At 41.2% G+C, this 14767-nt stretch overlaps 1 protein-coding gene across 1 annotated transcript in view; it reads left to right on the plus strand.

Moving 5' to 3' along the window:
* NR6A1 (nuclear receptor subfamily 6 group A member 1) overlaps positions 1–14055 on the plus strand; it is a 1113214-nt gene extending 1099159 nt beyond the window's left edge. The window contains exon 9 of the mRNA XM_044058823.1: positions 12885–14055. Within this exon, the coding sequence (XP_043914758.1) occupies positions 12885–12973 (89 nt within the window). The 3' untranslated portion in view covers positions 12974–14055. The remainder of the gene's footprint in view (positions 1–12884) is intronic.
* Positions 14056–14767: the final 712 nt, after the last annotated feature.

Consider the following 14767-nt stretch of genomic DNA (forward strand, 5'->3'; position numbering starts at 1 on the left):
ACTGCTTTACCTCAGCAAGGAAGGTTTCTGAACTACAGGCCTTAATGGCAGTACAACCCTTCCTAATCTTCCATCAAGATAGGGTGTCCATAAGAACTAATCCTACATTTATGCCTAAGGTGGTATCCAGAGTGTCTTTAAACCAGGCAATCCACCTACCTACCTTCTTCCCCAATCCACAAAACAGAGGGGAAAGAATGCTGCATACCTTGGATGTACATAGACAGCTACGCTACTACCTGGACAGAACCAAAAGTAACAGAAAAACTGACCTGCTTTTTGTAGCCTATGCAACAGGAAGGGAAGGAAAAGCAATTTCCAAACAGACAATCTCCAAATGGATAGGAAATTGCATAAGATTCTGTTACTCCTTCCATGGAAAACCAATTCCACAGAACATAAGGCCTCATTCTACAAGGGCTACAGCCACTACCACAGCTTTCTTACGAGGAGTGGCAACCAAGGACATTATTGAGGCGGCTACTTGGACCTCCGTGCATACATTTGCCAAGCATTATAATTTACCTCTGTATTCTAGATCCCGAGCAGGGTTTGCCACCGCTGTACTGCAAGGGATCCTAACCACACCATAATTTCTTCTTCCTCCTCCCCTAGTTGGCTATGGTATTCTACCCATTTGTTATGACTGCAGATGCATCCATGAAGGACATAGTACAGTTTTGTACCTACCATAAATGTAGATGTCCGAACTGGATAGCATCTGCAGTCAGGATTACCTCCCTCCTTCCCTCTGTGGTACTCCTAGGGTATTTACCCTCCAAATAGCTAGCTGGGGGGGGGGGGAGTCTCTTGTGGTGTATTTGTTTGTATATATGTACATACATGCTTATTTTTTGTGTTTGCCTTCTATCCTTTTGGAAACATTGGCATTTATCCAAAATTTAGCCTTCCAAGAGGGCAACTGGCATCCGGGGCAAGAAACACTGAGGAAAATGGCGTCGGCTGATGCCTTTATACCCGAAGACCAGCAGAGATGACGTCGGGTGAAGTGCGACATCAGCCGAAGCCGGACCCAGACTTTGGAATCCGGCCGACCGAAGGGCTGCCTGACGACAGGACAACCCATTTGTTATGACTGCAGATGCTATCCAGTTCGGACATCTACATTTATGGTAGGTACAAAACTGTACTTTCTGTACATACCTTCACCAAGCATTACCACTTGCCAATTTTTTTCTAAATCAAGAGCTGGTTTTGCCACTGCAGTCTTGCAGGGCCTGATAGCGGGACCTAATGCTCAATAATTGCCTCCTCCCTTCCTTAGCTTTGGGAATTCTACCCAAATGTAATGACTGCAACAGTGAAACATGAAGAACATAGTACAGTTCTGTACACTTACCATAAATTTAGATGTTCAAGTGTATTCACTGTTGCAGTCCTGGTTATCCTCCCTCCAGCCCCCTGACTTCTATTGGCTATACCTCTCTTCTTGTTTACTGTACTTAAGCTTTCTGGTGAATTTGCTTTTTGTTGAAGGTGTAACCTTGTATGTAATTGCTTACCATTATGGGGGCATCTAACATCTGGACCAACAAAAACTGATGTAATGGCATCGGCTGTATGCTTTATACCCCTGACTACCTGACGTCATGGATGATGAGAAAGCAACCAATGCAAGACCCAAGACTTTGATAATCAGGCCAACTGAGGGCTATCTGCAAGCAGATAACCCAAATGTAATGACTGCAACAGTGAATACACTCGAACATCTCCATTTATGGTAAGTGTACACAACTGCACTTTATTTAAATCAGATTTTTCCTCACAAGAAGAAATTGCAGATAAAACATTCCTCATACTTTTACAGTTTGTCAGAACTATCTTTAACCTATGAATCTGGAAGTTCAAAAATTCTGAAAGTCAAAGTTGCAGAAGTACACACTTTTTTTTCCATTCCTATCAATAATTTTCATATCTGTATCAGAAAAAGTAGGATTGGAATTAGTAGCAGTGAGATCAACTAAAGCTTATAGCTACTGGGTCAGGTTTGGGAATAGTGTATAAAAATTTAATACTCAAGAATTTTAAACATCCTGTCTGCCTTGTTAGGGACAGTTGGTTGACTAACATGAAAAATGTAGGCAAGCAGTACTCACATTCTCTCAAGCTAACAGAACAGGAGGGATGGGTGCATGTTTTAAAAGGCCCTCTGTAACAACTCATAGAGTTTTTTGATGGACTGACATATCTCACTGCTCTTCCACTGAAAACATTGGCACATTCTAACAATAGCCTCAGAGAAAAAGAACCTCCCATAGGGAGAATCAGAAACTAAGCTTTCTTCGGAGTCTGAATCAAAATCTGGGAAAAAGCCCTGAATCATTCCATGCATCTTCCTGCTCAGATTCAGACTCTTGAATCTCTTCAGAAAAAGAGGAATCCCTTTTTTACCAAAATATGCTTTAAAAAAAGGATCAGTAGCCTGAATACAGTGAGCCAGACCTAGTAAACTTCTCCCGTCTAATTTAAGGAGTAATAGATGCATGATTGGTTTTCTGTTTCTTTTTGACAGAAAAAATAGGGCCAATCATGTTACTAATAGCAGCAGCTGTTTCACCAGCAATGGGCACAGCATTCTGGCACAATAGGGAAAACTTCCCTGTTCCCTCTCCCAGGACTGACAAGAGCAGCTTTTTCTTGTCCACTGAGGGGACTCCAACAGCTGCAGAGGACATGGCTTCCCATGGTCCATAGTCGCTGTAAGTGCTGCACCAGAGGGTTCCAAGGTAAAAAGATGAGTAGTCTGAGGTACATCAAATAGCCACAGCAGAGTCACCCACTTGAGTATGAGGCAAATTGCTAGCCTGCTGTGGTGGAAAAGGCTTTTTACATACATTTTTGTAGCTGGAAGAAGGCCTGACTGTGTGAACAGTTGTCTGTTCCACAGTTAACCCAAAATTCTGCCTCTTTCCAGGGCAAAACAAGCAGCAAATACCAGTAGAAACTACCAGTCTACAAAAATTCCTTTTTTAACAGGAAAAAAAACAGCAAAAAGAACTTTCATACAATGTGCCAGCCCCTCAAGGAAAAATAAACACAATTTCTCCACAGAAAACTTGTTTTTATTCAGTTAACACTATTAAAATGACAGGAAAAAAATGAGTGCTATGTTTAAAAGTATGTGACTGTCTCAAGATAGTCCATTAAAACACAACACTCCTGACTTTAAAGTAACTTTCCTGAAGGGGAAGGTAATAAAACATCAGTAAATTTAAGAAAATGGAATGTTTTTCTCCAAATGGAATTTAGCTGCTTAGCAAAGGAAAACACAAGCCAACTGTTGATCCTCAGAAGCCTTAGAGGAAGATGTTCTTCTGCAGCAGTAAAGCTGTCAGGGACTTCACACCCACACTTGTCATTTAATCAGCTCAGCTTGAAAGTTTGAGCATGTGGAAGGTGCCCTGAAGCTTTGAAGCTGGTTGGCTATTCTGTCCTTGTCAGGATGTTACCCATATAGCTAAGGCTACTGCAGCAGTAATCAATATGATGAACATTTGTTTTATCAGGAGAGTTAAACTTCATTTTTTGAAGATGTATATAGTTTATTTTTTTTGTTTGAGGATTTTCATTAAAACAAAAAGTCTTGTAAAATGTGACAATGGAGATTTAAAGAAACAAGTGCTTATAAGATCAACCTGTCAAATAGTGTGTGCATGTAACACAAAAGCTGGAAATGCACATTCAAAAAACTGTTATGTAGAGGTGGGAACAGTAACTTCTCATAATGGCTACGCTATTCATATTGTTTTGGAACATAAATGTCCTTACAGGTATAGACAAAAAGATAAGAGTAATGAATTATATTAGCAAATGTAGAGTGCAAATAGCAGTGCTGTAGGAAACACAGTTGAAAAGAAATGTACGTGTGAATTTGGTAAAGAATTTCAGGATGGATATTCAGTGGAATGTTAGAGAAATTGGGAGAAATCAGCTTTCAGCTGGGAATATTACTTATAAGTAGGGAATGGAACTTGATTTGCAACAGTGAGGATGTATGTGGGGGACCTAGAAATGAAAATGTAACAAATGAGGGTGGAGGTCTGAGGAAATTAATGAGAATATTTGGTATGGAAGACATGAATTCAATAGTAGGAACTCTGAGAGAATGTATATATTATTCCCCAAGGTACTGCTAGACAAGAAAGAAATTATATTTCAAAGGAACATGTGGATTTAACTGAAAGCTTTAACACACATCCAATAACTATTTCAGATTGTGCACTAATTAATGTACGTTTGTCTATATCTTTGTGATAATTTAATAAAGATGTTAAAAATTCACAACTCTTTGTGCTAACATGTAAAGCTGCATGTTCTTCCTTTCTTGGTGCTTTGAACTATTAAATAATTTTGTAGTCTGAAGGTGAAAAGACCTAATAACCAGTGACAAAAATCCCACTAATCAGCTGAGTTTGCAAGCATGGGAACCCTTTATGTCATCCATTGCTCACCTTGCTGACACAGCATTCATCACTATTAAGTCTCTTTGCTACACATTAATGCAGTGTCTGAGATAGCTTGTATAAGTAAGGCTCTGAGTGAGTGAGATTAGGGTGGTAGACCCCTCCAAAAAATGCTTAGTTTTGTTGCTTTTGGAGGTTCTCAGTATTTGCTTTTCAGTGAGGTGGCTTTTAACAGTCTGTCATGAATTCATGACACTCTGGTTTACATAGGGGAGGAAGGCAGGACCTGAAACTTAAGTGTTATGTTATCTCAATTATTTCTTTATCGTTTTGCAAGACCTTTTCACAGATTTTATAAAACATGTGTAGGAGAAAAATACATAGCATAGACTTGGGCATTGTGATCTCATCAGTTGTGCCGTAGCATTCCATTATGTGTTCATAGGTAGGTACTAGGCTATCGGCCCAAGGGCCTGCGTAAGCCTAGCCAGCAAGGTTCCATAGCTTACGCCACCCAAGAAAGTTATTTTCCTGTGCCACTGTCCAGCAGACGCACAGAAGTGATCAACATACTTTTGTCGGAAATGCTTTAAAGAGCTTCATTTTTTTCTATTATTCTGGACTGAAGCAGCTGCTGCTGCTACATGGAGGCCATACTCAAGTTGAGAAGAAAGGATTCCCTTAGCTAAAGCAAACCTCATGACAAAGGTAAAAATGATGAGATCTTTCAAGACTAGAAAAGGAGGTTATTGATTTGACTTCAGATTTTCTCAATAGGGAGTTGGAACTTGAAGTCCAGGGTTTGGTCAAATCAGATACCTAGGTATATGAATGAAGCAGTGGTTTCATTTGGTACATAAAAAGTTTTTGACATCTTAAGTGCTGGATGTTTTAAATAACATGGATTTAGTTGTAACTGTTTGTTATTCTTAATATATTTTGTTAGAATATGGAAGTAATTTTCAAGTTGGTCATATTTGATGGAGTGTGAGAGACCTGATGCAAGTATGAATATGCCATGAATGCAGTACAAGTTGTAGATGAGGATGATCATTGGGACGTTTGTTAATGAAGGTGGTAAATAGGAGAGGTAGAGGGACAGAGCTTTGTGGAAGGAACTCCCTCGAGAAAGAGGGTCAGTGGAGATGAAAAATCCAGTCCTCTTAAATGCCTCACTGAGGAAGACGTGCAACCAAGAAACAGCTTATGGAATGACACCTGTGTGTACTTGAGTGGAGTCTAAACTGCCTTTAAGAGAGGTAGTTTTGTCAGCCCTTCACCAAATCCTGACACCATGACCTTGTCTATCAGTCTGCAATGATCGACTGATCATGTCAACAAATAAGGCACCAGTAAGAATACTTTTCTCCAAGTTTCAGAAGACCTCAAAGATAAGTGTCCCACTTTTTCCTTAACCATGTTGTTCCTGTTGTTCCTGTTATACTAAGTTATACTTGCTGAGAAGTTCAAAAACCTGATTATATACAATTTTCTTGAATATTTTAGAGAGCAAAGACTTGTATTGGGAAAAAAATCTTGTGGGCATGGGTGAGGAGGCTTTGGGCAGGGGAAATTAATATTAAAGTGTTTTCGACTTGAAGGGAGACAATAACAGAAGTGAAAGACAAGTTGTAGTTGTGGGTCTGACAAATCTGCCACCCTAAGACATTTGGGGTATAATAAGGAACCTTTTGGAAAACTACCCCATTACTCTGCAAGTTTCCTCACTGGTGTCTAGCTTTACTGCTCAGAAACAAAAAATGTATTCCAAGGAGAAGGGGAAGGACATTTATGGTTGGAATATTATTAGCCCTTGGAAAAGACAAGACTAATTTGAGGTGATGGTGGCTTCAATATGCATTTCGTTGTTAGAGATGCTGTCAGGGGGTCATAACAACTGATTGAGAACCCTACAAAACAGGTATGGTGACTGTGGAAAATATTGCCTCTCTCTTTCTAAAGTATACAGATGTCCTTCATGGATGCATCTGCAGTCATAACAAGTGGGTTGTCCTGTCGTCAGGCAGCCCTTCAGTCGGCCGGATTCCAAAGTCCGGGTCCGGCTTCGGCTGATGTCGCACTCCACCCGACGTCATCTCTGTTGGTCTTCGGGTATAAAGGCATCAGCCGACGCCATTTTCCTCAGTCTTTCTTGCCGTGGCCAAGCAGAAGCTGTTCGCAAGTGCCGGTCGGTCGGATCCAGAGATTACTTCTACCGAATACTACTTTGAAGACTTCTAAAGCTAAGTACCCCGTTGGGGACTCTTTCTTGCCTCAGCCGATGTCAGAAAAAGTTAACAATTGTTTAAACTGTGGGAAACAAATACCTCATAAAGATTTCCACTCTTACTGTCTGTCTTGTTTAGGCCCAGCCCACGACGTAGCAGCCTGTTCGGCCTGTGCTTCCTTCAACCGACGAACGCTTAGGCGTCGGTAGGAGTTCGCAGAACAGTTTTTCGGTTCTGATTTTGCGTACATTATGCCGTCGGATCCTCCGACTACCCAATCTGGCAAAAAACGCAAAGATAAAGACCGACACTCGCGGTCCGCGGTTTTGGCCGAAACCTTGGTCAAGCAAACCGCGAGTGTCTCGGTTTCGGCCGAAACCGAGAAAACTGAACAAAGTACAGCTGAACCTATTCCTACAACTGAGGCCCCTGCTACAACTCTTGAAACGACTTCAGAAATTTTACCCACTACGGTGGTTGACTTATCAGACACCATCCCCTTGGATGTTTCTACCCCAGCACGTGGTGCTGCTAGGCCTCCAGCAGCCATGTCCATTAAGGCCTTCGCCAGGGCTAAAGCTGCCAAGACTACTAAAACAGTGCCTGTTAAACCACCCACATCCAGGCCCTCTTCTAGTTCTCAAATGCTTACCTTGGCAGAAGATTTAATTTCTTTAATTAGAGGATCTCAATCTCACCCAGACAGGGCCTCTCAGCCCCCAGAGAAGAGACCTAGGGCAGAGCCCCGAGCCAGTGTCCTCTGATGATTCTGCTGATGAATCAGACATAACTGACCAGCCAGAGGCTCCCTTCTCCAATTTTGAAGATTCTGATGCTGAAGAATCCATCCCAGCTGCTTCCCCACCAGAAGAATTTTCCTTTGGGGAAACTTTGCATGCCATGCGAGAACAGTTCCAATGGCAGCAACAGGATTTTTCAGACTCCAGAAAAGACTTAGGACCTTTCTGCACCTCCCTCAGCACAGGCCCTTGGCTATACCCCCTGTTCTCTCTGTGGTGGATGATGCTTTCAATGATGTTTGCTCCGCTCCAGATTCTTTACACCCAGCCCCTACCAAACCAGACAGATTTTACAGGGTGCCAGATACTCATCACCACCTTTACAAGGCTCCACTTGCAGACCCAGAAACTATATCCCAGGGCCCCAAGGCAGTAGCCGCGACCATAGCTAAACCCCTATTCCTTCTGAAAGGGAAGCAAGGTCATTAGACAGATGGGGTAAAAAGGTCTACACTTCAGCTACTCTCTCAGCTAGAGCTTTAAACTGTCAGTTTCACATGATACAATACCAAGAGTTTATGCTGGATCAGTTAACTAAAAACTAACCACTGATGAATCTCTTGATAAGAAATATGTATTAGATATGGTAAATAACATACAACAGGTTAGCAACCATTCCTTAAAATGTGGCTATGATGCACTGGAGGCTTCATTTAGATCAGCCATGACAGGCACAGTGATAAGAAGGCATGCATGGCTAAAGGAACAAGCTTTACCGGATCATGTTAAAGCTAAGTTGCTAGATGCTCCTATGGACAAGACAAGTTTGTTTGGTACATCTGCCCAGCAGGTTATGAAGAAAATGGAAGAAAAGGCAAAATCTGTTCAAACTGTTAAAGATTTCTTGCAGGTTCAACCCCAAGGTTTAGCAGGAACTGGCCTGCCAAAAATTGGTCCTTTCCTGACTCCACAAAATTTCAAAGGGGCAGGAATAGACGTTCCAGAGGCAGAAACCAATCCAGAGGAGGTGCCTACAGAGGAAGACAGTGGCAAGGTAACAACAGAGGCACAGACACGCTACTGCCACTACATCAACACAACCACAGTGACTTAACCCTAAACCCGCCTACCAGGGAACAAATAGCAGCTCCTCTAGGCGGAAAGTTAACCTTATTTTCAAAGAACTGGCACTACATAACAAAGGACAAGTGGATTTTACAAACCATAGATCAAGGTTACCGGTTTCACTTTCACACTATTCCAGTCAAAAGAGGAATGCCAAATCTACCTCCAAATCAAAAAACAGAGGCTCTACGCCAGATAATGGAGTTAGCAAACATGAGAGCTGTGGAAAGAGTGCCAGCAGCAGAGCAAGGAAAGGGTTCTACTCCAGACTATTCCTAGTTCCAAGAAAGGAAAAAGTTGGAGACCAATTCTCGACCTGTCCACCTTAAATACATACATCATTGTCCCAAAATTCAAAATGCTGACCCTACAGCAACTTCTTCCCATGCTGGGCAAGGAGTCTTGGCTGGTAACTCTAGATCTCAAGGAGGCATACCTGCACGTCCCCATTCGACCAATCTGCAGAAGATACCTCAGATTTCTTGCAGGATCAGAGCACTATCAATTCTCAGCATTGCCTTTTGGCTTATCTACTGCGCCCAGAGTATTCACAAAATGCCTGGCATCAGTAATCGCCCATTGCAGACTTCAGGGAATTCAAATTTACCCATACCTGGACGACTGCCTGCTACAAGGGGACAACAAAAGCAAGCTGACAACAGATTTACAAAGGGTCATTTACTTGCTACAAGCACTGGGATACACAGTCAATTTACAAAAGTCAAGGCTAATACCATCCCAAACAAGGACTTTCTTGGGCGCGGAATTGGACACAGTAAAACAAATGGCATTCCTGACTACAGAAAAACAAAAAGAACTCCCTCTATACTTCTTGGCACTAACAAAACTGAACAAGTTAACAGCAAGAAAAGTACTGCAGGCCTTGGGCTTCATGGCATCATGCATAATCTTGGTTCCATTTGCCAGTCTACATATGAGAAAACTACAGTGGTACCTAAAGAATTTATGGTCCCAACACAGACACAGTCTAGAAACAGAAATCCCACTAATTCCATGCTTAAAACAGGAGTTCCTATGGTGGGCTCAGGCATGCCAGTCAAACCCAGGCCTACCCTTTCGCAGATGTCAAGCAAGCCAGACCATCACAACAGGCGCTTCAGACCTAGGATGGGGGCACACATGCTGGACAAATGCGTGCAAGGATTGTGGACACAGGATCAACTTCAACTGCACATCAACCTAAAAGAAATGCTGGCAGTAAAACTGGCAATCCAAAAGTTCAAACCATTTCTCAAAGAGGGCCAGTTGATGATAAGGACAGACAACACCACAGTCATGTGGTACATCAACAAACAGGGAGGCACTCATTCATACCCCTATGCAGAATGACCTTGGAGCTGTGGACCCTGGCACTCAGCTACAACATCCAGTTACAGGCAATATTTGTACCAGGGAAAGACAATACCCTAGCAGACATATTAAGCAGAACCACGGATGCCCACGAATGGAAGCTTCATCCGGACATCTTCAAGACCATCTCAAAGAAATGGGGAATGCCACAGATAGACCTATTCGCATCACCTCTCAATCACCAGCTCAAAAAATTCTGCACAAGGACATTCCACCCATTAGCATGGAAAGTGGATTCGCTCTCTTTCAACTGGAAAGGCCTAACAGCATATGCATTCCAGCCTCTTCCTTTGATACACAAGGTACTACTAAAAATCAAGGAAGAACGTCCAAGGATAATCCTGATAGCTCCAAACTGGCCAAGACAACACTGGTACCCACTACTGAGGAGCATGTCTCGAACAATATGTGGACAATTCCCTGATGCCTTTGATGTTAACGCAGAACAACTACAGCATCATACATCCAAACCTAAAAACCTTACAACTGACTGCATGGAACATCACATAACAGCAGCTATTCCAGAACTTTCCCAAAGAGTTAAAGACATTATTCTGGAAGCACGCAGACCTTCAACAAGAAGGAACTATGCTGGAAAATGGAAAAGGTTTGTCATCTGGAGTACTGGAAAGAGGAAAAGATGTGTCAAACATAGATATGCCTAACATTCTGGAGTATCTGGCGAACTTCTTCATTCAGGCCTGTCCTACTCCTCCATCAAGATACATGCATCAGCTATTTCAGCAGAATACAGCTTTGATACACCTGTTTTTCGCACCCTTTGCTCAGACAATTCCTCAGAGGAATCAAGAATGTAAAACCTCCAAGGAAACCACCATTACCAGCTTGGGATTTAAACTTTGTGCTAGAAAAGTTGACACTAGCACCCTTTGAACCAGCAGCAACAACAGACCTACAACACCTATCATGGAAAACTGCTTTCCTACTGGCAATTACTTCAGCAAGGAGGGTTTCAGAACTACAGGCCTTAATGGCAGTGCAACCCTTCCTAATCTTCCACCAAGATAGAGTGTCCATGAGGACTAATCCTACATTTATGCCTAAGGTGGTATCCAGAGTGTCTTTAAACCAGGCAATCCACCTACCTACCTTCTTTCCCAACCCACAAAACAGAGGGGAAAGAATACTGCATACCTTGGATGTACATAGACAGCTACGCTACTACTTGGACAGAACAAAAATAGCAGAAAGACTGACCAACTTTTTGTAGCCTATGCAACAGGAAGGGAAGGAAAAGCTATTTCCAAACAGACAATCTCCAAATGGATAGGAAATTGCATACGATTCTGTTACTCCTTCCATGGAAAACCAATTCCACAGAACATAAGACCTCATTCTACAAGAGCAACAGCCACTACCACAGCCTTCTTACGAGGAGTGGCAACCAAAGACATTATTGAGGCGGCTACTTGGACCTCCGTGCATACATTTGCCAAGCATTATAATTTGCCTCTATATTCCAGATCCCGAGCAGGGTTTGCCACTGCTGTACTGCAAGGGATCCTAAACACACCATAATCTACTTTTATCCTCCTCCCTAGTTGGCTATGGTATTCTACCCACTTGTTATGACTGCAGATGCATCCATGAAGGACATAGTACAGTTTTGTACCTACCATAAATGTAGATGTCCGAACTGGATAGCATCTGCAGTCAGGATTACCCTCCCACCATCCCTCTGTGGTACTCCTAGGGTGTTTACCCTTCTAATAGCTAGCTGTTGGGGAGTCTTTTATGGTGTATTTGTTTTTGTATATGTACATACATGCTTATTGTTGTGTTTACCTCTATCTATTTGGAAACATTGGCATCTATCCAAATTTTAGCCTGCAAGAGGGCTACTGGCATCTGGGGCAAGAAACACTGAGGAAAATGGCGTCGGCTGATGCCTTTATACCCGAAGACCAACAGAGATGACGTCGGGTGGAGTGCGACATCAGCCGAAGCCGGACCCGGACTTTGGAATCCGGCCGACTGAAGGGCTGCCTGACGACAGGACAACCCACTTGTTATGACTGCAGATGCTATCCAGTTCGGACATCTACATTTATGGTAGGTACAAAACTGTACTTTTTTGATGTATTAATGATTAATGGTAAACTGATAGTTTCTTCTAAACTCTGATACTACTGGAGTGTCAAGATCTGTTAGTGTATGAAACTGCTTCCAGGAATAGGGAGGGGGTTGTAGGTTCACAGATAAACTAGGTAGGTTATGGACAGATAAATATCAATCAAGCTGTTGGATGTAAATTCCCAAGAAAGCAAGATCACAACAGCATGTTTGCGCCTTGTGGGCATTTAGGATGCAAAAAAATAAAATAAAGTTAGTAGTAAGCAGTTATTGTGCTACTGAAGGTTTGGATTGTATGTAAAGTACTTTGATAGTATAAAAAACAAATATGTAAGTGTGTGTGTGTGTGTGTATGTATTAGGCCAGATAAATTGTAGAAGGACTTGAAATTCATTAAGCAAGCTTTGAGTATGGCTTACGTGAAAAAGGAAAATTTAAGTTTTAAACTGGCAGGTCTGCAGCCTTTTGAAAAATGTGTTTGAAACATGCATTCTGTAACTCAGTTCTAGTATATGCAGCCCTGTAATGAGGTGAGCACTTGCATCTTGTGTTTAGGGGGTTTTGCCAAATGTTTATATTTATCCTTACATCTTCATGTGTTTGCTTGAAATTCCTTTCCAAACTGCACACATCTTCAAATGCTGCTACTGCACACTGAATTAGAACGGCTTCATTTTCACCTTTTGCACCTGCAACAACAACAAAAGAGTTTGTTTAATGAGATTTTCTGTAAGCAGAAGTTTTGTACATTATATATGTTCAGGGCATTAATAGTCCTTTATTTTTTCTTCTACCACATTTTAGTATGTCTAGATGTTTGTTTGATAGTAAAACTGACCACATTAATACTTATTAATGTTTCTTTTTTTTCATCCCTTTTATGTATTTATTTTTATATGCAGGTAAACTAGTGAATGTTCCCCTGGAGCAGCTGCCTCTCCTGTTTAAAGCAGTTCTGCACTCCTGCAAATCAAGTGTCAGCAAGGAGTGAGTAAATAATCTGGCTTGCCTGCCTGCTTGTTTAGCTGCTCTCTTCTCGATGCCTTATTCTCCTACCTCAGATGGGGAATGACTACAGACAAGAGGGAAAAGAGACCAAGATCAAGGCATCAGGGCATGACTCAAAATTGGGAAAGCCCTGCAACTGTAGCAAACAGCTATTTTTGAACATTTGTTCTTATGTATTTATTTCACGACAGAGTTGAATGTATCTTCAACACAGTGTGCACATGCCTGTTTACAAGTGCAGCTAGCGCATTGTTCTTTCCAGTTTACAGAATGTAGGATGTCTAATGTTTCAGTGTTGCCATTTTGTGGGACTTTTTTTAAAATTGTGTTTTAATGGGATGGGTCAAAAATGTTTAAACAGTGTTTAAAGAGACTACCTCATGGAAAATATGGCTTTAAATATCTCCCCTCAGCAAGCAAAGTACTTGCTTGGTCTACCCTGAAAATAGCTGCCTCATTGTTTTGCACAGTTGTCATAACTGAGAATGTTAGTACAACTTTATCTACTTTTTGGCAAGTACAAAACTACTGTTTTAAACATGAACACATCTGTCAGAGATTGCTAGACCTTAGTACATACATGGTTTGGAACAGAATTCATCTTCTAGAGTAGCACTGAAATTGTGTCCTGCTGTGGAAAAATATTACCCTTCCACTGATGTGGTTATCATTTTTGCTGGTGAAAATAGACAGTTTCAGGGCTGTGTAGGAATATATATAGGGTATCTGAATAAAAGACAATAATGTTTTAGGGACTATGAATGAAAACAGCACTGTGCTACTTAGGGTACATTGTTGCAAAGAGAGATTTTACTTCTAAGTTATCAGTAAAATTATTCTTTGTTGCGGTTCCAACATGTTACTTAAAAACTCAGAATAGTGGTGATTTGTTAGTCTTATTTTCTAAGAGCCTTGTATCTAAAGAAATCTGCCATAGTTTATCAGATTTAAAGTAAACCTCTGTGTGCAAAGCGCTGGGGCAAAATGTTATGCAAAAACTGAACAGGTGGCGTAGATGTATTTTAAATAATGTCAAAAGTGCACATATCCACTGATGCAAAGCATCTTGAATAATATATGCATTACTATGAATTAGTAGTGGTTGGCATAGCTTTATTTTTAGCGTCAAGTAACATTTTGTGGTTTAATTATTAATAAAGCATATTTAGGCTGAATTATTCACACTGCATTGTATTAAGAGGATGGGTGCAATATCATGTTTTTTATGGTTATTTTTCATTTGATCTGGTGCAGTAGATGATTATTAAATTTCATAAGTATCTCCCTTTTTATGTTTTGCACCCAATCATTCTTCAGAAAAGAAGCCCGTTAAAACGCTCTTGTATAAGATGTAGGCCTCACTTGTTGTCTGTATGATACCAGGCATGGGAACCCTTTAAGTCATCTGTTGCTCACCTTAGTGAGACAGCACTCATCACTATTAAGCCTCTTTTCTACACATTACAAGAGTTCATACAAGTAAGGGTCCATATGGGTGAGGTGAACCCCACCTCCAAATGCTTTATTTTTCTGCTTTTGGAGGGTCTCAGTATTGCTGAGTGCCTTTTCAGTGGAATTGCTTATGACAGTCTGTCATGAATCCATCAAGTACACCATACCATGCCTTTGATAGGCAAGAAATAATTTATCAAACTTATTTTAGTGCAAGCTGTATTAAAAATAATTACATTTATAAATATCCCAGCCAGTAGAATATATGATTTATTTTGAATATACCTCATACTGTAACTAATCGCACCTTGAAGGCATGTATGCC

This window comes from Protopterus annectens, chromosome 16.part0, assembly GCF_019279795.1.
Source record: "Protopterus annectens isolate FY-2018-M chromosome 16.part0, PAN1.0, whole genome shotgun sequence".
NCBI lineage: Eukaryota > Metazoa > Chordata > Ceratodontiformes > Protopteridae > Protopterus > Protopterus annectens.